This window comes from Accipiter gentilis, chromosome 14 (assembly GCF_929443795.1).
Source record: "Accipiter gentilis chromosome 14, bAccGen1.1, whole genome shotgun sequence".
Classification (NCBI taxonomy): Eukaryota; Metazoa; Chordata; class Aves; order Accipitriformes; family Accipitridae; genus Astur; species Astur gentilis.
Window position 1 is genome coordinate 25,305,758 of NC_064893.1, and position 22,844 is coordinate 25,328,601.

Genomic DNA, 22,844 nt, shown 5'->3' on the forward strand with positions numbered 1-22,844 from the left:
ATTGATTACATCTGATGAACTTATTAGGCAGTAAGCTTAAAAGAAACAAAAGGAAGTACTTCACAAAATACATCTATTAAAATTGTTGAACTCATTGCCATAGGATGCTGTAGAAGCCAGAACTTTAGATTCAAAAAGCAATCAAATCCTTAGAAAACACAAGGAACCATTAAAAGGTCCAGCCCATCTTGACCTCTGGCTCCAAAAGACCCTGCATTGCCGATTGTTGGTGTATTTGGGCAAAGATCGTACTAGCCACTTTTCTTTCTTGCTTTCATTCTGCATCCATTGCTAAGCACTGTAAGAGATAGTAAGGCCATTCCTGCATAAAATCTTATGTTATAAGCCATTCTTCTGCAATACATATTCTTTCAAATTTTTTGGGTCTATGTTAAGAATTTACATAGGTGGTCTTTAAATACAAAGAGGCTCAATTAAAAAAAGCTGAGAACAAATGCAAATAACTCAAAGAGTTTCTGTTAAAAAAAGTCAACCAGTTCAAGTAGCACTAAGCAACGGCTATCTCATCCCATTATTTGCTAAAAAGATATGAGCTTTATTAAAGAAGGACCTCTATTAGAGCTCAGAACACTGGTCACAGTGTTACAATATTTATTTTTATGAACTCTCACAGCAGTGCATACAAGAGAAAAGGTCAGCAATAGAATGCAGTCTTAGAGCTTGTTTTTGCAATATTTTCCTACGAACAGAACACTGTTCAAGTACTGGTGAGGTTCTGCAGTGCCAGATCTAAGTGGTCGAAGACAGGGAATACTTTAGAACCAGATGTTTTTAGTCACCCCAGTGGAGAAACTCATTGGAAGGAAAGTAATGCAGGCTGAGATATGGGAAAGGATGAAGGGAGAGGTTATTTAGGCCAGTTCAGGGCAAAGATTCCGGTTTTCTTCTAACTCAACAGCATACTATTTTATGATTCCCCCCTCTACAAGTGCATGGAGGGTCAAATGCACAAAAAACAGCTACCTCTTCTGAAGTTCAGGCTTTTAAAACTTACTGTAAGACAACTTTTGAAAGTGTGTTATCTGCAGCCCAGTCCCCTGTTTTTTGAAGAAATATACAGTCTTTCTGCTAGGAAAAAAAACACCAGATGGTTTTCATGGTATGTTTTGTGAAATATACATGTGTGTGTGTGTGTGTATGTCTCTGTCTATCTATATAATCACACTAACTCAGGGAAAGCCCGAGTTGTTGTTCTTAATTCTGCTTCTTTCCACGTATTGGTTCCATTCAGTAGTGCTTTCTGCAAGTAGCTTGGTGCAGGCTATTGAAACCAGTTGCACTCTCGTGACCTTTTCTTGTTTCAAGAAGTCTTGTAAAGTGTCTTACTCATGTCCTCATGCCATGAAGTACTTGTTTTCATTTCTTTATAGCACTTCTTTCTTGATAATTTAAATTTAAATACCATTACCTTAAGTATTACCTATTTATCTGAAAACTGAATATAGCCCAGTCACGTTTCAAACTTTCACATATGGGAGCACACAAAATATGCCATGTATTATGATCCTGATTTATGTGTAAAAGCACTTTCCTTCAAACACTATCACATAAATAGATAAATGAAGGAAATTTACCAGGTAATTTTCATAATTAAACAGTAGGCATGCACATTCTAAAAGCTAAACCCTAATTCACAGTGACTAGATCATGAATAACTAATATAATGGACTTTAGTTATACATCACTACATAAAAGTCTGAGTAAAATATGACCTTGCTGAGGCTCAATTCGTATTCTAGCAAATGGTTTTCAGTAGTATGTAAATTTGAATAAACATCTAAAAACTCACTATCTGGTCATTAATAACTTTGTACCTATTTTCAACTTAAAATGTTGATTTTAGCCATGAAACCTCCAAATGAAACATAAATAGATGAAACCTATTCACTAGAGACTTCAGTGGCCCTTTAGACCCAAGAGATTTATTTCTGTATGTATTATTAGATCCGATTAGCCTGCATCAAATGAAATTATAGATCATTTGCTGGAAAAGTACAGGCAAATGTCACAAAATGTACAGTTAAGTTACTGTAATCCGGTTACAGGTAGATTCAAAACCTACAGCTACAGGGTTTTTTTATTATTTTAAAGCAAATTAAATATGAAACATTTGCTCCGAATACTCAGAAAAGGAGAAAAATATCAGAATCTGTACAACTTCACTGAAGAACAAAGAAGTATCTCTAAAGCAGTCCACTAGAAAGTAAGCTTTTGAAGTTCCATTTAATTCATTTTTGTCGCTGTGATAAATATCTGAAATATGAATTTATCATTTATCTACAGACTTTCTAAAGCTTTCTTCTAATATTAACAGCTGTATCTAGTGTACTAAAGGAATGCAGACAAACACAAGCCAAATAGGTGTAATTTTTAAGACATTTGTTGCTTCTTCTCTCCTACCATTAATCTTCTGACACAGGTGTCCAAAGAACTATCCCCCCCACCCCACCCCCAAATGAAGGCACATTTTTCAAATATATATAAAGCCATTACCAGAATAATTTCATCCTCCCACTTACTTCCTCCCCCCTCCCCCCAAGTACATATTTGATTGCAAGGGCTTCATAATTTCCAAGTTCCGGTTATATCAAACAGTGAAACAAAAAATAGTATTGCCTCTGTTTATATTTTGTTCATCAGGATCTGGAACAAATACAGATTTTACATGGCAAACTGTTATTTGACATAAGAAAAAATTCTCAAATGTCTTCAGTGAGGTGTATTGGGTCTTCTGTCACCCTAAAGTTGGTTGATATGTCATATTCCCGTTTTATAGATTCTAAAAATGTTTAGTGTCTAAATAAAATAGGAAAAGGGAATTATCTGCTTCTGGACAAACACACAGAATACAAAATTATTCCACACATACAATTCTCTTTCTTATCCAAAGAACATTCCTTCTTTCCAGTCTAGGAAAAAAATTTACAAAGAACAAATCACTGTACTCATCTGTATTTCCTCTTAAACTACACAAGCTATTATCAGTTCTGTAGAAACTCTTCTATTTATCTGCTTTAAGATACATGTATATATATGTATTGAGAAAAGCAAGGGAACTAACTGGTATATATTTAAAATAATCTCTGCAAACCACAGAATAAAGATAAGATAAATTCTGTAATTCTTTTTATGTCCTTGCTTGTCTTTATTTCAAAATCATCTTTAGCTTCTGCTGAATAACGATTAATTTCTAAATGCAAAAGATCATTTAGCTTTGTGTTCTTCATTAAGACTTCTTTTTTTTTTTACAAAAATAGAATAGAACATTAGTCTTTATTAGTTTTTAGTTCAACATACAGTCCACTTATTTTGAAAGGAGCATTTTGGGATACAATATACTTTAGTTTATTATTGGTGGTTTGTTTAATTGTTAGTTTATAGCAGGTCTTCTGGCCACCACACTAATTATCAAGCTTCTGCTATTATATATTAAAAACCACACAGATGTCAGAAAATGTTTTTCTAAAAAAGTTAATTTAGGATAAACTATCACGTTGTAGCAAACAAGGTCAAGAGTCCCTTTAAGAAGGAGACTATTTCATTGCCTCCCAGTTTAGATTCTCCATAGACACGGTCCACAAATGAAATAGGAACCTGTTGAAACAAGCAAAACTATTTTTAAGGTTCAAAACCTAAATAATCAGAAATTCTGTAAACAAAAAAATGGCCTTTGAACTACAGCATGTTTAGACATGGGAAGAAAGCAAGCACCAGACTGGCTTCCGTTGTGTCAGTTCTTCTTACCAGTAGCTTTAATGATGCCCCATAGCTGGGGAGTATGATATTATTTGGTTTATCACCTTTAAAGATGATCCAAAGACATTACTCATTGGCTGGAATGTACACCAGTCAGAACAAACTTAATAGCCTAAGTGTACGAACAGCCTGGGGGCTTAAAATGAACCTTCACCACTTTCCTTGTTAGCTAAATTTAGTACCTTTGAGTCAATGCCTCAGGAAGGCAAAAATCTCCCGCCACCATGAAACAGCACTCTGCTCAAATTCACCACTGGCTAGAAGATGACATCTGAATAAGGCAATTAGTATATATTTTACAAGCAATACCCATCTTTATTGGTCTTTGACTATTTTATAGATTATTGACAGGATTAAAGGGCATTTAAAACACTAACTTTGGTTTCCTTACTGAAGTGATTGTACTGTCCAGATAACTCGCTACTCATGAGGTGTTAGGAACATACTGCTTTTCAGTAATTTGACCACGTACAAATGACATGACAGGACATTCTGCCAACACTGTATTAGAATATTCAAGAATTCCCATATATGTTTGTATGCAAAACTGAAATACTTCAGGGGCTGAAGAAGTCATAATTGCATTTGCAAAAGTCATTAAAAAATTGGCTTAGCCTTCTGCTGGCAGTTTCAACCAGAAATCATCTGGCAAGTGGAACACAAGAATCACCACACCCTTGCATCTGTGCCAGGACTGAGGATTTCTCACAGTTCTAGCAGATCAGTCCATAGTAGAAGAGAACCCAGGCCAAGAAGATGGTAAGAATATACCTAAAAAGGCATGCAGATAGACTCAACAATGACTCTGGCTTTCTCAGTAGGGTCCCTCTGATGATCCCAGTAAGCATCCTGGCAACTACAGACAGCTGATCTACAAAGCATGGATAGAAATCACTGAATATGTAGTCAGTCAGTGCAGGATGCCAGAAGTGACATATCCTGACCAGTGATGAAAAAACAGTTAATAAGTCATCTAATAAGAGGTATCCAATTTTTCCCTTCCATATAGGAATTAACTATCTATGTTGTTTCTGGACTTTGCCTTTCTTGCATAAGAAGTTCTATCATTAGTCTTAAACGAAGCATTTTCAAAAGGGTGTATTCCATGCATTGTGGTACATTTCACATCTGGTAGAATAGTACAGCAAAATGAAACAGAGGTGCATACAAGACTATTCAGGTATAGCTTGTGTCAGTTCATCTCATCGTCCATTTGTTCCTTTTACACTGGCAGGTCTCAATCTTCATTTTCAACTTTGCTTAAGAACTAGTTTTCCCTCACAACTGTATTTACATTTTACAACTGCATAAAAACTCCTATTCTGCCTGTAGAGTTGCAGCACCCACAAACCAGGAATTAGATGTGCAAGTGTCACCTCTTCTGGAGTTTCAGTATTACAAGTTGGATAATTATAAAATATAAAAAGATCCTAAGTATTGATAAGGAAATACTGTATCAATGTACTTGAAACGTAATGGAAAATTGTCCTGCCCCAGGAAGCTATAATATAAAGATGATACACAGAATAGCAAAAATAACAATAGTCTTATTCATAGGTATGCGTCAGCAATCTGAACACTGTCAAGTTTGTTACAGATATCACAAAGGAAATCTTAAAGACAAGTCTGAAGCAGAATAATGAAGCAACTTCTCAGATGTTAGACAGAACTCTTTCCACATGTTGAGAAACCAAAGGAGAAGGGAAGAAGATGCTTACTTGAGAATGTAACAGATTAATTGTGGAGGGTGGTGTAATTGACTCATCGCAAAACAGAGCCCATGTCTCAACACTGACTGGGAGACATTAAGCCTAGCAAAGACTGTCCATCAGGCTTTGAAACAGAAGACAAACTTCTTATATTTGACACTATACAACCAGTAGAGGCACGTAAATAAATGAGTGGTGGGATCAGATCATAGGCAGAAAAAAGGTCTTTGCAGCAGCAGCCTGAAGAGTTTATAAGCAACCCAAGACTGCTTTTTTTTTTTAAAGCTAGAGAAGTGTATTTTACTGTTTTAAAAATGTATAGTAAATAAAACCTCACCTCACCCTAGGTTTCAGTATCTTGATGTATAGACAGGTGAGGATTTAATTCAGCAACATTAGAAAGCAGTATGTGAATGCAGCTGAACGCGAAGACCAAAGAAATTAAGGTCAAACCCCAGCTACAGACAGGATAGTGATGTTGCTCCATAAGCAAGAAAGGTGGAAGAAAAGAGCTTGCTTTATTGTGTGGAAATACTCTACCCAATGTTGATAGAGAAATGCAATACATAAGGTTTAGAGAGAAAGTACCAGCAACAGAATTCTCTGACAATTCATAGTCATGAAAATGATGATGAAGAACTGGTTCTGAGATATGGCTGCAGACAGAATTCCAGTGAATCATCTTTAAAGACACCAGCAAGAGCAATTCAATGAAATATAAAAGGCAGCAATCAGACTCCTGAAAATACAGGATCTAACAATTGTTTGGAGTTCCTTTTCAATGACTGTAGACAGCACATTCAAAGAGTTTAGAAGTGGAAAGTTGTGATAGCTGGAAAGTTGGAAAATAACAAGGCAATAAATAACATAGAACAGAATAAATCTGAAATAGAATCAGGTTGCTGGAGAAAACAAAATGATTTGAAAAGACCTAACTAGACATGTCTGTACAATATGAAGGAGGAAAGAAAAGGCTCAGAGCAGCTTCATGGTATATTTTGACTTCTTTCCCTCCTTTGAAGAATGTTGTAAAATTGTATGCAGCTAAAGAAATGGCAGGAGGAAGAGGGAAGGATCTGGTTAGCATATCAGCCAGTGGAAAAATTAACTGGAATTTCAGATCTGGTATTCACCTGGAAAAGTTGGAAAAACAGAGTTCTACATTTGTAATTTATTGATATCAATTTGAAAATCTTGCTGCTTCTTGGAAGCGCACAAAATTTCCTATGCTCCCCGTAATCTGTATCTACATTTCAATGAAAGCACAACATACTTATCAAAGCTTTTACTATACCTCTCCAATAGTATATCCTAACTGTCTAGCCCGAACAATCATCTCCATCTGGAAGACGTATCCTTTAGAAACACATTTTTCCATTAGTTTCTGTAAGACTTCTTTTCTGTATAACCTGTAAATGATTCCAAAGAAAACAAAACCTGAAGCACAATTTCTGAACTTCAGAAATCAAGACAGTGTGTAGAAATCTTAAGTGTAATCACTCACTCATATCATTACTACTTTAAAAAAATCTTTAACAAAAGTCAAAGGAGCAACAGTTATTGCAATCTAGTCTACTATTTCTTACGCCCTTTCCAAACAGATTTCATAGTCCTCAGTAAAGAAGGTCTGTCCTTACTCCAGTTCCTTGTTCAGCAGTTTCTTAATTTCAAATAAACTTTATGAATTGCAAACGAGGCCCATACCTGAAACTCCCTGTTAAGTCTGATGCACCTGGTCTCAGCAAAACCTGAGTTAGGAAATTGGCACCACGACTGTGAAAGAAAACATGAATGTCAAAATTGGTCAGTACACAGTTCCGAAAGATCAAGCAGAATTTCTAGAAATATGTAAATATCGTCCTACTAGGAAAAAACCAGAAACCTTTTATTGCTTAATATGAAACAATATTTCTAGTATGTTTTCACTACTAGATTTGACTAATAAATCATAGAATCTTTAAATCAAAATCCAACGTTTTGTTTTTCAAATGTAGATGATTAGTGGATCATTGAACTTCTCTGTGAAGGAGAAAACAATGATTTTTAGAAATTAGGTTTACAATCTGGTTCTTTACGGTAGAACTGTCAGTACAACTACACACTAATAGAATACAAAAGAAATAAATTTGACAACAGTCAAAACAACATTGTTCTTCTGACTAACATTCACTGTAAATGGAGAATAAAAATGCTTCCTGGACAAATGTGAGACGGGGATTTAGAAAAGCAAGGTTCAGTTTTGGTTTACACTGCTTTCATAGTATGATAAGGATAAGCTCCACCGATGAAAAACATTGTGAGACCAAAAAACCAGTAAGGACTATCTTGCTGAGGGCTATATTACACACTGGTAGGATGTGCAAGTCCTTCACCTTGTCCAGTAGGATGTAAAGGGATTCCTCTGTAATGTCCATTCAGCTTACTTCCTTTTTTTGGGTGTATATTTTATTTAGATTCACAAAAGGATGAGCACTTATTCCAGCCATTAAAAACCAGGAGAAATCCAAATACAGTCCCTGTGATTCCATCTCCAGATCAGACTGCTAACACAACTTCTGCTCCTAATTCTTTACAGTAACATATAAATCAGCATTAACTTACACCTATTCTCTTAAATCAGGTGTGAGAGAGAAAGACTATGCAGAAACTTGATTACCTCCCTGAGATTTTTAAGTCCCTATAAACCTGAAATGCCAGCCTTCATATGCTTACATGACCTTGACAGAATCTTCCTCTTTGCTTTTGGGTCAAACCTCTCCCTAGTGTTCACTGTACCTGTTTTCCAGTAAGGTCTAAGTAATGATTTATTGACATTGATTGTGCCAGATAATTCTCAACTTACGACAAATCAGTGTCAACAGGGGGTTTAGCTAGTAATTTACTGTTTAGGGAAAGGACTTTTAAACTTGAAAAAAGTGTCATAGCCTCAGCTCTTTCTTTGGATGATGAAGCTGAAAGACTGTCACACCCTGATGCCATGCAGATCTCTCCATTGTTCCAACTCATTTCTCAAGCCTAGTCATATTATTACATTCTTTCTTGATGGGTTTTAACCAAAGAATTTGCAAATCATGCAGCTTCTATTATGTAATATAATTTTGCTGTACACAGTACTATTGACTAAAGACTCAGTTCAGCTCACACAGATTGAGTTGAGTACTTGGAATTATTATTTCTAAATAACAAATTTATGTGTAAATATCTAGAAAAATACTAACCTGATTAGTTTTCTTTTCAAATCCCAGCCATATACTCCTCCATTTCCTTTATATCTTGTTCCAGATACAATATCAAAATTGCCTTCTTTCTGCTTTCTGTAAGCAATTGGTTTTATTAGAAAAACAGGAGGAATATTTGCGTGAAAGTAGTACAAATTTCGAAATAAGAACAATCATTCTTTTAGTATAAAATCTGTATTTCACAAACCTTTGAACAAGTAAGTAGAGGAGAGAGGAAGGCAATAGTTACAGTGGTTATAAGCATTATGCATTCAAAAACCTGTTAACTATTCTGTTATAAAGAGCTATTTCAGGGAATCTTATGATTATCTTTTACCAACTATGTCATAGAATTTCCTAGACTACTTCATAAATGATTTATAAAGACCAACTTACACCTTTTTAAAGCCTCTCTCTAGCATAAAAGACAGAAGGAATTTAAATACATATTTAAATATCTAAATTACACAAACCCATAGTAAAGGGCGGTGGGCAGGAAGTCTGGAACTATCCTTAGTGCATACCATGCCTGACTGCTGCAGAACCTTATCTAAAATTTTAGGCCTCCAGTACTACTAAGCAAGAAAGTTGAGAATCATACAGAGTGCTACCCTTAGCCTCCAACGTAATGCCCGTTGACCATCTCTCACAAACTGAAATGTTACAGGGAGGTAACAGGTAGGCAAAAAGGAGAGAAGTATTTCACCAATAATTGAGGATATGGTCCTCTATTCAATATCCCTACATGCACACACCATGAAATTATTAGAAGACAGCATTTATATATATGCTTTTCAAAGCTGAACAACCATTACAAGGAAGGGAAGTACTTAGCCACACATGCTCTCTGTTACTTTAAACTTGGGGATTTTGCTCCAGTTAGGAACTAATCATTTTTCTGGATGATTTTGGGACAAATCTAATGAGGTCCAATCACTTTTATTTTAATTCTTGCCTTGCCAATTTTCTTACTACAGCTAGACAGCTATACAAGAATATAAAACTTTCAAATATTACTACACAACAATAAGTATTCAGAAGTCATTCTCTCATAATACAGTCAGCACCTACCTGATAAACTCTGGAATAAATTTTGGCTGAAATGGAAGGAAAACAAATCAGAAAAAGAGAAAGGGGTGGGAGATAAAAAAAAAAAATATATATAATTTAATACAACATTAAAAACACAGTACCTAAAATACAGACTTACGTGGTGAGAGAGGTCAGCATCCATAATAACAATAAAATTCCCAGTGGCATGCTTCATTCCATGAATATAAGCAGTGCCTGATGAAAACAGTACAGAAATAATTTCCCTCACTATTTTAACATATGCAATGTTCTAGCCACAGTCTTCACTTATTTTTTCTAAAATCTCTAAGTTATACTAGGAAAGGATCAACTAAAAACTCCTAAAATTTATTTTAAAATGATGTATTGGTGGTCAAACGGTAAAACTATTTTTCTTTTTCCCTACAATTTCAGCACTAGATTTTATAAATATAAACCTTGACAAATCCTACTGCACTAGAAATGCACAGAGAAACATGATTTAGTAAGTGGGACACTATTTGAAATAACATTTCCAGAAACACCATAGGCACTTATAAGCCATAGAAAACTGGAAATAGGACACAGGCAACAAAATAATCACTGATAATTAAAGAAAACTTGCTTTCTATACTCAGGATTTACTATTAGTAGTATATAGATTTTGGGTTGTTCTTGACACCATGAATTATATCCTGATACCTAATCTGAGGACAGTCTTTTTTTTTCTTACTTTAGATTTTGTTGCATTTTATTCATCCTGTATGAACTGCTGTAGCTATCTTGATAAAAGCTGGAACAAGTCTTCCTATTACAGTTTTCCTCAACAGTGCAAATTTCTGATCCAAGTCCTATCGTTCAAAGACAGCACTGCTTCCAAGTGCAGTACAGCAGCATAAGAGATTAAAAACCAGCATATGCTCTTCACTGATCCAAATTACTGGTGTCTTTCTGTTTACTTCATAAGGAATAGATAAAACTGAAAAAACCCCACTCTCAACTGATGTCCTTAGCAGGCACCCTCACACAAAACTGAACTCCTGGTTAATGAACAACCTGTCTTTCCTTTCTTTTCCACATTGTTTGCAAAGTTACATAGTAGGAGTGTCACAGATTTGTGCATTGTGCATGACTAGTAGACATGGTACATGAAAAGTGTAAGTTCAGTCAGTTTTAATCCATAATACTGGTCAAATTAGGACAAAGGATGAAAAGGCTGAAAACATAGAAGATATGTAAGCTTTTTGGAGTTTCTTAGATAAATGAGAGATGTAGAAAAAAGTATAGAAAGGTGAATTTAAATAGACAATTCAATATCAAAATTAGAATTTTATTTTTATTCAGTGGACTGGAGAAATTAGCTGCAGTACTCAGTATGCAAGACACCTCAAATGTTTACTAGCACATGGAAGTAGGGATTACCAAGACATTTAGCAAGAAAGGCACATACTGATTAACAATAAATCAAACAAGGTATTGCATTTTATCATTTTCTCCATTCCTATTATAAAAGAGGAGTGATAAGGATACAACATGAATCTTAACAGATGGAAATATCTCCACTTTATTTTAGGGTAGTTTCCATACTACAAGTTTTAATGTCATTTATGACTTCCTAGGATATATGCTTTTTTCTAAAGCAAATAGTGACAAACTTGATTTACATATTCTGTGAAATATGGCATCAGAGCTATAAAACTGCAGTCCTGCATCACTCCATGCAAATTTTAATGATCAGTCTCAGTGGTACAAGATTGGCTCCCAAATTAGTGAGATTTGTACGACACTAATAACTTTTGCAATGTACTTCAAAACCTTCAATTCACTTGTCAGTTAATAGGTGAGACGATACTTTTAGTAGTTTCAGTGCTGGACATCTGTCAGATATGTGGGTTTTTTATTTAATTATAGTCATAATTCACAGTGAAATGGGTTAACTCTGAAGAGCTCTGTCCAAATATGTGTTAAGAAAACATCCCAGCCTACTCTGGAGATTGCACAAACTATGGTCCAAGTTTTGATGCATCCTGCACATGGGTAGATTGCACAGAAAATACCACTGTCCCCTCCGGATCAGTAGGTTCCACCAAATATAGAAGCTACTTTTGTAAAAAGTTATATTATTTTCTCAGTCTAGACCCCTCATTCTAATAATCAGTGAATGCAGTATGGGAGGGAGAGAAGCAGCATGATGTTAACAGGAACACACAGTTCTACAGAATAGCAGTAACCACAGTTTTCAGGTTTGAGGTTGCAGGGAACTTGTTACAAATACTCTGTGATTTTTGTATGTGTGGTTTTTAAGCTTGCTTGCTTACAAAAAACTTGAAAACATATATTTCTGCTTTTGGGCTTTACTGTGATTTTTTTCTGGAACTTTACACATTAGAATCAAGAACACAGCAGATTTTTTTTTTTTTTTTTTTTTTTTTTTTTTTTTTTTTAGTACTAACCAGAGTTCATAAGGACTTACCAAGGCCCAACTTTCTTGCTCTGGGTCTTAGAAGCTGCAGGATATATTAAAACATACATATATTACTTAAAGTACAGTTTTCAATTAGTTTTAGCAACACCTTAAAATTTGCTATTTTCAAGGTGTAAAAATATTTTAAAATTTACTTTTAATTCTTAGAATTCTAGATGGTATATAAAAATAAATTTAACTGTCAAAATACAGGAGAAACAAATCAGTATATTAAACAGGTATTTGATCAGGTCATATTTAAAAAGAAACCCTTTTTAAGCTTTACTTAGTAGTTCTGCAGTGAAAAACAAAATTAAAAGCACCATCTTTGTAACCAAAGGTTTTCTTCAAATTCCACTATCTGAAATACAGTTGTAAATCTGAATAACAGTCTCCCCAGCACCATTACTTTTAAGGAATGACAAACACTAACAGCAAATATTTTAGCAAGTTTCCCCAAAGTGATTTAGCTTACTTTCAGTACTGAATATAAATTTCAAGATTTTCACGTGCATAGAAATATAACCCATGAATAATGAGCATATAACAATATTATTCTTTCAGAATACGAGTGACCAAGCTTTAAAAGTGTGCCAAGTATCCTCAGCTCCCGTAGGGCCATATGAAGTGCAGGGTGAGAAGTGGGCACCACCACTAACAAAAAAGGAATCTAACTTTTAGATCATCACAACAGTAATTTAACTTTCAACTCTTCCTAAAGTGCCTTTGATATAAGGCAGCATTTGAGATGGGGAGGGTAGACATTTAAGCAGTCATCTAAATATACTTTAGAAACAAATTTTAAATCTCACTTTTAAATCTTGGCTAATTTTGATGCATTTTCTGAGAGGCCATAAGTAACGTAATTCAGAGAAGGACATGGCTATGAAAGAGTTAGTAAACATTAGTGCTTCTGCTGATTTGATATTTTGGTTTCTGGGTCTTTCTCCCATAGAATTTTTTTTTTTTCCTTTAATAAAAAGTTACATTTGAACATTAAAAAAAAAAACCAAAAACCAAACCCACTTTGATTCCTCATCTACTTCCTTGAGCATGTTAGCCTCTCATTAAGTGAGCCTTATACCATGTTCAGTAAGCATAATGTAGTAAGTTAGAAGCCCCACAGAGTTATTTGGATGACAACTCCTGAGCAGAAATCAAAACAATGATTTTGCTCAGGAAACTAAGAAAAGAATTTCAGGTAAAAAACAAAACCAAAACAAACCCCCCCAAAAACAGGGAGCAAAGAAAATTAACCTAATGAGAAATCACAGCTGATTTACACTTCTGCAGCAATATCAGTGTGGGTTGATGGTGGTGCCTCCGTATAATTCCGCTCAAGTGTGCTTGGCTCAGCACTGCTGCAGGCACTGGTCCACAGATTAAGCTTCAAAATTAAACTCTTAAGCAGTGAGGAAAGGTCAGCTAACTATCTTAAACTTCTCTATTACTAATTACACAGTAATAGATTAAGAAAGAGTCTGACACTGCTTACAGCACAAAACTGTGACAAACTATTCAGTTTGGGGTTTTACGCTGTTCTGTGATAAAGCTTTTATTGTCCCTCCAAAAAAAAGTGGCTTTAATGGCTCATAAAGACTAAATAAATGATGTTATCTTCTTGTATATAATTGATGGTTACACAATAATATATTAAAAAAGAAGAAAAAAAAAGTCCTGTTATTGAGGAATGCAACTAGACAGATTAAAAATAATTCACAAGACCAGACTAGCTTTCATCTCTCCAATTTCCCTATTACTGCAGTCACTTAAAGTGAAATTAAAGTTTATCCAAACCTCATCTCTCCCTCAGGCATGCACAAAGCACGCTGACAACTGCTATTCATTACTCATTAGCACACAGCACTACACAAAGTATTGAAAACATTTTGCAAATATTAATTCATGACTCTGCATGTTAGTTCATAATGCTGCTAAGCAGCTGCAAGACTGTCGTAATTTTAGATGTCTCTAAAGTGGTGCACAAAACTTACATAACTTGTTTAAGGATGTAAAGAAAGTGCAGAATCCAGGGACTCTGTTCCTGTTTCCAAAGGACTTCAAGTACTTTCCAATACAATAAAAATGAAAAAAGGTAGAGAATATACAACTCACTATTTTATCTGATCCATATATCTTTTCCAATTGTTCAGCAATTTCCTGCGTCCCATCTGGGCTTCCATCATCTATGATGATAATTTCAAAATTGTTTCCACTGAAACGAGAATTATTTTTAAACGATCAAACGGAAAACCCAATTTCACCACCTATGTCACCTTGAAAGCATAAGACTAGAATACGAAATTATTTTCCGACAATCCGAGGTACACGCTACAGTCATTCTTGTAGCTGTAAGACTATACTCATAGCGACAAAACGTGACTCAACGTCACTGTTTCACGTCTCCAGCCGCAACTGCTTCACAGCACGCTGCGGCAACACAAGCCCTCAGCGTTACCGCCGCGTTCGGCTCTGGCCTCAGGACTGCGAAAGCTGGAAGGCTAAAGCCGCCTCTGCGCTTCCACCTGCCCACGCTCTCCAGGGGCCGGGGCAGAACGGACCGCAGCGATTTCGTTCCCCTAATTAACCTCGGGGAAGGGCCGCACTCCTCGCCGGCCGGCTCCCTCCCTCCCTCCCTCCCGCAGAGCGGCGGCCCGGGCGGAGGGAGGAAGGGAGCTCAGCCCCGGCCCGCTGAGGGACCCCGGGGCCCTCACTCCCGCACCGCCCCCAGCCCGGGCCCGGGCCCCGGCACACCCGCGGCCGGTACCTCTCCCGGAAGGTGCGCGCCAGGAGCCAGACGACGAGGGGCAGGTTCTCCCGCTCGTTGTAGGTGGGCAGCAGCACCGAGAACTTGTCGGCGCCGTCGGCCGCCATGTCGGCGCGCTGACGTCAGCCGGAACCGGCGGGGACGCGCCGCGGCCAATCAGCGAGCGCGACGCGCCGGAAGCGCCCCCCCCCCTCGGCCGGAAGCGGAAGCGGCGGGTACTTTCTCGGCTCGGTCTGCCCTCGGCCATGGAGGGCTGCGCGGAGGCGGCGCGGCTGAGCGCGGAGATCGGCCAGCGGGAGCAGGAGCTGCGCGGCTTACGCGAGCGGCTGGCCGCCGTCCTGGCGGGGGGTGCTGCGGGCGACGGTGGGGTCGCCGAGGCTACTGAGGCCGAGCGTGCCGCCGCCTTTCCCGGCGAGCTCCCCCCTCTGCCCGCCCAGGCCTCTTTGAGCGCCGCCGACATCCTGCGGTACAGCCGGCAGCTGGTGCTGCCGGAGCTGGGCGTGCGGGGGCAGCTGCTCCTGGCCCGCTCCTCCGTGCTCGTGGTGGGCTGCGGCGGCCTGGGCTGCCCGCTGGCCCAGTACCTGGCAGCCGCCGGTGTCGGCCGCCTGGGTCTGGTGGACCACGACGTGGTGGAGACGAGCAACCTGCACCGGCAGGTGCTGCACGGGGAGGCCCGCCGAGGGCTCCCCAAGGCGCTCTCCGCCGCGGCGGCCCTGCGGCTGCTGAACTCCACGGTGCAGTACGTGCCCTACTGCGGCGCCCTGAGCCCTCGCACTGCCCTAGAGCTTGTGCGGCAGTACGACGTCGTCGCCGACTGCTCCGACAACGTCCCCACCAGGTACTTGGTGAACGACGCCTGCGTCCTGGCGGGGAAGCCCCTGGTGTCTGGCAGTGCCCTCCGGCTGGAGGGGCAGCTCGTCGTGTACAACTACCAGGGAGGGCCCTGCTACAGGTGTCTCTTCCCCAAGCCCCCTCCACCGGAGACGGTGACTAACTGTGCGGATGGGGGAGTGCTGGGTGTCGTGCCGGGCATCGTGGGGTGCATCCAGGCCTTGGAAGTGCTGAAGATTGCTTCGGGAATGGGTTCCTCCTTTGGTCAGTTCATGCTGATGTTTGACGCCCGCGAGGGGAGATTTCGCAACATCAAGTTAAGACCAAAGAAACCGGACTGTGCTGTTTGTGGTGACAATCCGTCTGTCACATGTCTTCAGGATTATGAGGCGTTTTGCGGTTCTTCTGCAACAGACAAGTGTAGGACTTTACATCTGTTGTCCAGTAAAGACAGGGTGTCTGTAGAGGAATACAAAAAACTGTTGGATGAGCAAGTTCCTCATGTGTTGTTAGACGTTCGTCCGCAGGTAGAAGTGGATATCTGTCGCCTGGTACATGCTGTCCACGTTCCTTTGAGTAAATTAGAAGAGAAAGATGAAGAATATCTGGAATATTTAGAAAAAAGAATTTGTGAAGAAAAGCAGAGAACTAATGGCCAGACATCTTTTCCTGTATATGTTGTTTGCAAATTAGGAAATGACTCCCAGAAGGCTGTAAGAATTCTGCAGGAGTTACCTGTCAGACAATTTGGCTCTGTGTTAGCTAAGGATATTAAAGGGGGGCTCATGGCTTGGGCCAGTAAAATTGACCCAACATTTCCTCTGTATTAGAAGTTTACATGGTGAAAAAAAAAGTATGAATTTTCATAGTTGATTCCATAGGGTTTAATCTTCTCTGTGTAATGACTATATCATGTGGATAAAACAGGACATAGAAATACCATGTTGCTTTTTTTAATGCTAATTTTTTTCCAAAAAATCATGTATTTTTGTAGATGTCTGATTATTTTTTTAAAAATGTGAAACTGTCCATGGAAATGGAAAGAAATTTGTTACTTGGTTATTGTTTAATAGTGAAAATGTGGAATAACTACTTAATTGTGCATGTGATAATTGAGCATGACTCTTAGTTAGTAATTATAGCCTGGAGAATGACAAAGCACAGCAGTCAAGTGTTGAAAGTTTTTACTTGTTCTCCTAATTGCCTAACAAATTGAAACAGTGCATGCAGTGATTAAAAACACCCAGCTAACTGTTAATCTCTAGCTGGTCAGTAGCACTATTAAGCCTATCAATGCTGACAGGACTGTTTTGGTCAACATCTTTTAGTTCTCTGTCGAAGCATGAGAAGTGTTCACTGCAAATAACAGCACTTGCAGCAAGGGTGTTCTGTTAAGAACTGCCAGGGCCATCCATCCTCAGTTGTTGGCTGGCAAAAAAGTGTATTCCCTGACTTGTACAGAGAAACCGAGGTTAAACGTTAATAAGACGTAAGAGTGAGCCCACAAAGTTTGTAAAACATACAGAAAATGCTTTTGTGAGGGCTTAGAAGAGTTCAGAGCTTAAGACATGAGAAGGTGAGAGATAAAAAATTAGATACAGGGCCTCCCTTCTGCAAGTACAAAGACATATTTCATAAGTTTTCTCCCTGTTTGTTGTGGTAGTTGCATGTCCCTAGTTGTACTGCGTTATTTTGTTAACTGGCATGAAGAGCTACGCATATCTAAAAAGTTCTCATAGATGAACTGAATGAAAAGAAAGAGAAATAAATAGCTTCTCAACAGAGAGTTGCCTAAGTCCTCATCACTTAAGCATAGTAATTATTTTCTTATTATATTAATTAAAGTATGGATTTCCTTTACTTCCTGAGGAGGAAAAAACCACCTGTCATGACTAATCTTTGCATTATACAAGGGAAAAAAAAAAAAAAAAACCCAACCAAAAAAGAATAATACCATTATAATTAGTAGTTGAAAAGGCATATTTTAGTAAAATAAATTTGAGAACATCCACACCGCCTACTTTATTATAAGATGCCCTGGGTTCTAGCAATAATAATCTTAGTCTCTTGTGAAGGAAACAGTTACGTGAATTTATAGAGAGTCGTATCTCTTGCACTTTAGAGGACAAAGAAAACATTGAAGGTATGACTTAAAGTAAGCATTAGTGCCTTGTGGTGTGTAGTAAGAGTGGCATCAGTCAAGACCTTCTAAGACAGGTTGTGGAGCCTTGGTTCAGTCAGAACATCTGGCTTCTGGTGGGTTTCAGTTTTTGGGAATTAGAAACCAGAGGGACTTGTTTGAAATGCCTAACCTATGTTTTCATTTTTCTTTCTTTACTGTGAAGTCAAAAAGAGACTGAAAGATAAAAGGTAACAGTAGCAATAATTCCCCAATACCCAACCTTCCAGTGCTAAACAACAGATGGTATGTCACATATCCTCCTGACCTGAAAAAAGTGATTCCTTTTCAGTCATTCAAAGCAAGGTCAACCTTTGGACTTGGGGAGAAGGGAAAGACTTTTTGAGACTAAATCTGAGTGTTACTTCCAGTGGATGGAAATCATGTGTAAAGTTTTTTTCTTTGTTACAACATTGTAGCAGCAGATGTACGCAAATTCTGTGAAAGAAAAAGGAGGTGACACTAAAGCCTGTGGTGTTTCATGGAAGATTTTTTGTAGCAAATTTGTAACTGCATTTCTTGAAGCACATTTTCAAGCAGGAAACCAGACTGTGGGTTTCTAGCTGGACTGTGGGTCTTTGTGCTGTATAGAAAACAATTAACACCTCAAGGATCTGGAGAACTCTGTGGAAAAATAGTGATAAAGATGAATGAAAATGGACTAAAACCATAGAATGATATCAGAACTGGCAAAAAAAGTAAATGCATCAAGTCAGGCTGTTGAGAGACAAACTTTCAGGATCTTTTCTATTAAAATGGCTTTTTGGAAAGATGATTCTTGTCAATATGCAGGGACTAAGGACCAAAGGTCTTATAAGAGTACAGCATGTAAAATACATCTGTTATTTTTGCTGAGAGAGTTTTATGCAAAACTGATTGGGCCATACAATATAGAGATGGTTATTCTAGAAGGGACTAGTGGCTCAGATCTGATCTTGAGGGATTATGGAAAATGTAGTTTTCTTTGGGGGGGGGGAAAAAAGTGTTCTCTTTCTTGACTTAGGATAGCAGTTAAATTCTCAGCAAATATGAAGACATCTGACATGCATCTTAGATAAAGATGGGGTCCATCTTTACATGCTGGGGCTTTTTTTTTTTTTCCCCTTGGCTTGCCGAAGTAACATACAAGTCTTCCTGTAAATACAGTCCTCACGCAGTGCTGGACTCTTTGGAGGCAGGCTGAAAAATCAAGGGTTATAGGATCATAACTAAGCCAAACCCGTTCTTATTGTTGGAAACTTATTTTTTATTTTGACTTGCTTTATTTCTTGAACTCTATAAAACATGCAATGGTTTCTCTGTTCACCAGGAAGTAAGATAGCAGAACTCTACTTAGAAATTCTAAGAGAAGCAATAAAACTGTATTATTTTGTATTGCTGCCAAAGTATTGTCTAAATATTGGTACATTTTGACATTGTGAACGAAGACAAGCTGCTTTATTCAAGAAGCTTATATCGTAGTTGGTCTAAGATGTGTTATCAGAAAGGATAAGGTCAGTCAGCAGAGTGTATTTTTCTCTTCATCCTTCACTCTTGATGTTGTGAGGTTGTTTTTTGCTTGCTTGCTTATATTCTCTTTTAAATGGCTTACTAGAATTTGGCACAGGAACTAAACAGGAAACAGCTTCCTGTTAGAGGTTTAGGGTAATAGAAAGTAGCTGCAGTATTTATTCTGAATTGCTGTATTTTAATGTTTCCCACATGTAGGTCTATGGGATAGCCTCATGGTTCAGGCACAGAGTTAAGTATCTAACCTTGTTTTGACCTGGGAGATGGTTATTATTTTAAGGCAAGACAAATCAAGCGGCTCTAGCCTTTCAGGCAAGTCTGAAAGGTGTCTACATACAAGGTACTAATGTGCCTTCATAAGCTAAAATCATCCTTACTTTGGTAGCAGGAGTCTCCCTTAACCTCAAAACTCCAGTAAATTCAGCACTGACCTACTATCAAAGTGTATGATTTTAAAAAAATCCCCCAACAATTAATGCAACTATTTGTAGATAAATGTATAAAGGATATGTCCAAAACTAGTTCTTGAAGTTCATATACCAGAATTTTAGGTATGTGAGCATCTTTATCATATTTGTAAGCATAATTTCTAATAAAAACTTAACAGTTCAAAACAAAACTATGCACTAGATGCTTAAAATACTGTAAGCACAAGTTTGTCTCTTCTTAAAGAAGAAAGTTGTAAGCTGTCCTTTGTAAAACTCCCATCAGGAAAAAAAATTTTAAGGACGTTTGCTAGGTGGCACTGCAACTTAATAAACCAAATCATTCTCTAGGTTGCAGATGGAATTCAACCTTAGCAAGAGCTGACGTTCACTTGTAAAAATGCGTTGTTGTACAGTTCTTTTGAAAAAAGACTGGAGAAATAGAATAAAGTGGAGCAGGGCAATTGAATAGTAAGTACAATATTCCAAGAAAAAATTATAATGGAAATTATCTTTCTAGGGTAAGTTTTCAAAGCATTGTTTGTTTCAGAGACTTCACATGCTATTTCAAAATGCTTTTGCAGCATTTTTTTACAGAAAAGGGCTATTAGAAACACTAGCACAAAATTAAACGTAGATTTTAATTCACTGCAGAGTCACTGCTAGCACATTCTTAACATTACTGAAAAGCATTACAGATTTTCTTACCTGGTTAGGGCAGGGGTTTTTTGAAAAGTCAAGGTTATTAGTGTTTTATTCTTCTTGTTTTGTAAAACGGAACTTAAGGCATAAAATCTAAGAAATACCAAAAAACACTAAGTCCTCTAAGTCAGAGAGTCCTGACACAACAAATGGGACTTCTTTGGAGACCAAGAACTGAACTTGCAGACCTGATGTATCAAAACAAGCCCGTAGAAATATCTGTGCCCAGAGGTCAGACCCGTTCCTGTGGTAATGAAACTAGGTTGTGAACCTTAGCATCTCACACAGTACTGTAGAAACATTTGATGGCGGTCTTTAGTATTTAAAAGATAATCCTGCAAGTGTGTTCAGTGCAAATGTCATGAATTAGCTTTCTAACAGCAAGCTGAAGTTTTGTAGAACCTTCAGCTAACAAAAGCAGTAATGGGCTATCCTCTTCTAGCTCTAAAGAAAAGTGGGGTAATAAAAGTGATAAAACAAGGGGATGAAAATAAGCATATTCATTTGTTTAAAGCTTCTGTAATTGTAAGCATCTTTTAACTCAGGATTCGTTAAAATAGATTTGAAAGTTTTCCTTTTTACAACCTTTAGCTTCATGTGTGTTAGTAAGCTCGTATTCCTTTAAAGCTGCAATTAAACACCTGCATTATGCTAGCAGTGGGGTGTCTGGCAGACCTTTGGGTTCATGGGTATAAATCAAAAGGAGAGCTCTTGTGAAGTCATGGCACTTGCATCAGTTTGAGTGCTTGTGATTTTCCTTGAAATGCAGGTGCTGGTCAGAATATAGAATGAAAAGTTGGTGTATTTGTTATTTCCTGCAGTAGACTGTCACAGTATTACATATGAAATGGCTTAAATCATGTCCTGGTTAATTAGGTGAGTTGTTGTGAAACTGGGCCATTCTATCATCAGAGATGAAAGACTTGCTTATCACTGTATATTTTAGAAAAGGTTGAGTCATTACAGTGTTAGCATGAACTTTATTGGTGTCACTTGATTTATGCGTGTCTCTGACTTACTAGCTCAGTGTTTGAAGCAGAATTAAGTAACCTGAGAGAGAGGAGCAGTGGGTACTATAAAGTTTTGATAAAATTGCCAGCTGGGTTCAGCCAGTATGTGTGCACAGGCCAGGGCAGTGTTTCTCAGCTGGTGGTCTATAAAATTGTAGCAGCCTCTTAAGACATCAGAAGATGATCTTTATAGTGACTGGGGAAAAATGTGCATGCGTTCCAGTGCATTTGAACAAAATGCAGCAAAATAGCTTAACACTCTTAGGAGCAAAACAACAAAAAAACCCCTGCTATTGAGATCCCCTTCACCCCACAGCAACTGATTTCTCCAGAAGGTACTGGGCTTCTCCTTTTGCCTAGATATAATCATGTCTGTGACTGACAAATATTGCACTCTTTAGGAGAAAAGATTTTTGTTCATGCAGACAAAAGTTTATGAAGAGTTTATTAACACTTAGGTGCCAGATGTAACAAAAAAACCCCAAACTTGCAAATTAAAGATACTAGTATTTTTGATGTCAGCTATTACTTTTAATGGAACTTTTAGAAAGTTCTTTGAAAATCTAGGAACATAACCAATAGTTGTCCATAATTTACATCCTTGTAATTGCTACTACATTTACTCTGATTCACTGGTCAAATTCATGCTGAACACCGTCATTGTGTCAAAAGTTTAGTCCTAACAGCATTCTTACAGAATCTGTGTTGTATGACTGCTGAAGTCATTGGTTGCTGGTTTATTCTTTTTACAAGACTTTAAACTGAAGCTGCTCTGCTGGGGCCTGCTTATGTCAGTGGGAAGGTTGTTATGATACGCTTGGAAGAGCTGTGGATTAGAATGTAACATGGATTTGCTTTTTCTTCTGGAATAAGAGTATATTTAGCCCCTGAGTTCCTTCCTGTGTGACACTGAAAGCTTTTGCCTTTTATTGCCATGTAATCACCTAATAGTAATAAAAGGTGTGAGCTGTTTCTTGTGGGAGAAGGAAAATATGTTGACCTGCAGCAGGTCATGTTTATCTGAGATCATCTGAGAAGTACTCTTACCTGAGTAAGAGGAAACTAAAGAGGAGTAATGTCATTTCATTTACAAACCATTTTTGTATATTTCAGAAAGAACAATTACCTTGTAAAATGTAACTGCCTTACGGCTTGCGGCTGCCTTGTAAATAACAAAGATCTTAAATTGCATCACTGGTTAGT

At 37.9% G+C, this 22,844-nt stretch overlaps 2 protein-coding genes across 5 annotated transcripts; one reads left to right on the forward strand and one right to left on the reverse strand.

The window, feature by feature from the left end:
• Positions 1-2,628: 2,628 nt before the first annotated feature.
• On the reverse strand, positions 2,629-15,108 carry DPM1 (dolichyl-phosphate mannosyltransferase subunit 1, catalytic). 4 transcript variants are annotated; one of them, XM_049816791.1, is made up of 9 exons: positions 14,986-15,108; positions 14,334-14,433; positions 12,228-12,261; positions 9,915-9,991; positions 9,776-9,801; positions 8,705-8,800; positions 7,191-7,259; positions 6,781-6,895; positions 2,629-3,615 (listed from the first exon to the last, which is right to left on the reverse strand). In XM_049816791.1, exons 1-9 carry the CDS (start codon positions 15,090-15,092, stop codon positions 3,511-3,513), a joined length of 729 nt encoding a protein of 242 aa, XP_049672748.1. In that variant the 5' UTR covers positions 15,093-15,108; the 3' UTR covers positions 2,629-3,510. The 4 variants fall into 4 exon arrangements, with proteins under 4 accessions (XP_049672748.1, XP_049672750.1, XP_049672751.1 ...); XM_049816792.1 differs by lacking the exon at positions 2,629-3,615 and adding an exon at positions 3,622-4,648; XM_049816793.1 differs by lacking the exon at positions 8,705-8,800.
• A 93-nt stretch (positions 15,109-15,201) lies between these two features.
• On the forward strand, positions 15,202-19,369 carry MOCS3 (molybdenum cofactor synthesis 3). The gene has a single exon (XM_049816789.1). It carries the CDS (start codon positions 15,231-15,233, stop codon positions 16,644-16,646), a length of 1,416 nt encoding a protein of 471 aa, XP_049672746.1. The 5' UTR covers positions 15,202-15,230; the 3' UTR covers positions 16,647-19,369.
• The last annotated feature ends 3,475 nt before the right edge of the window (positions 19,370-22,844 follow it).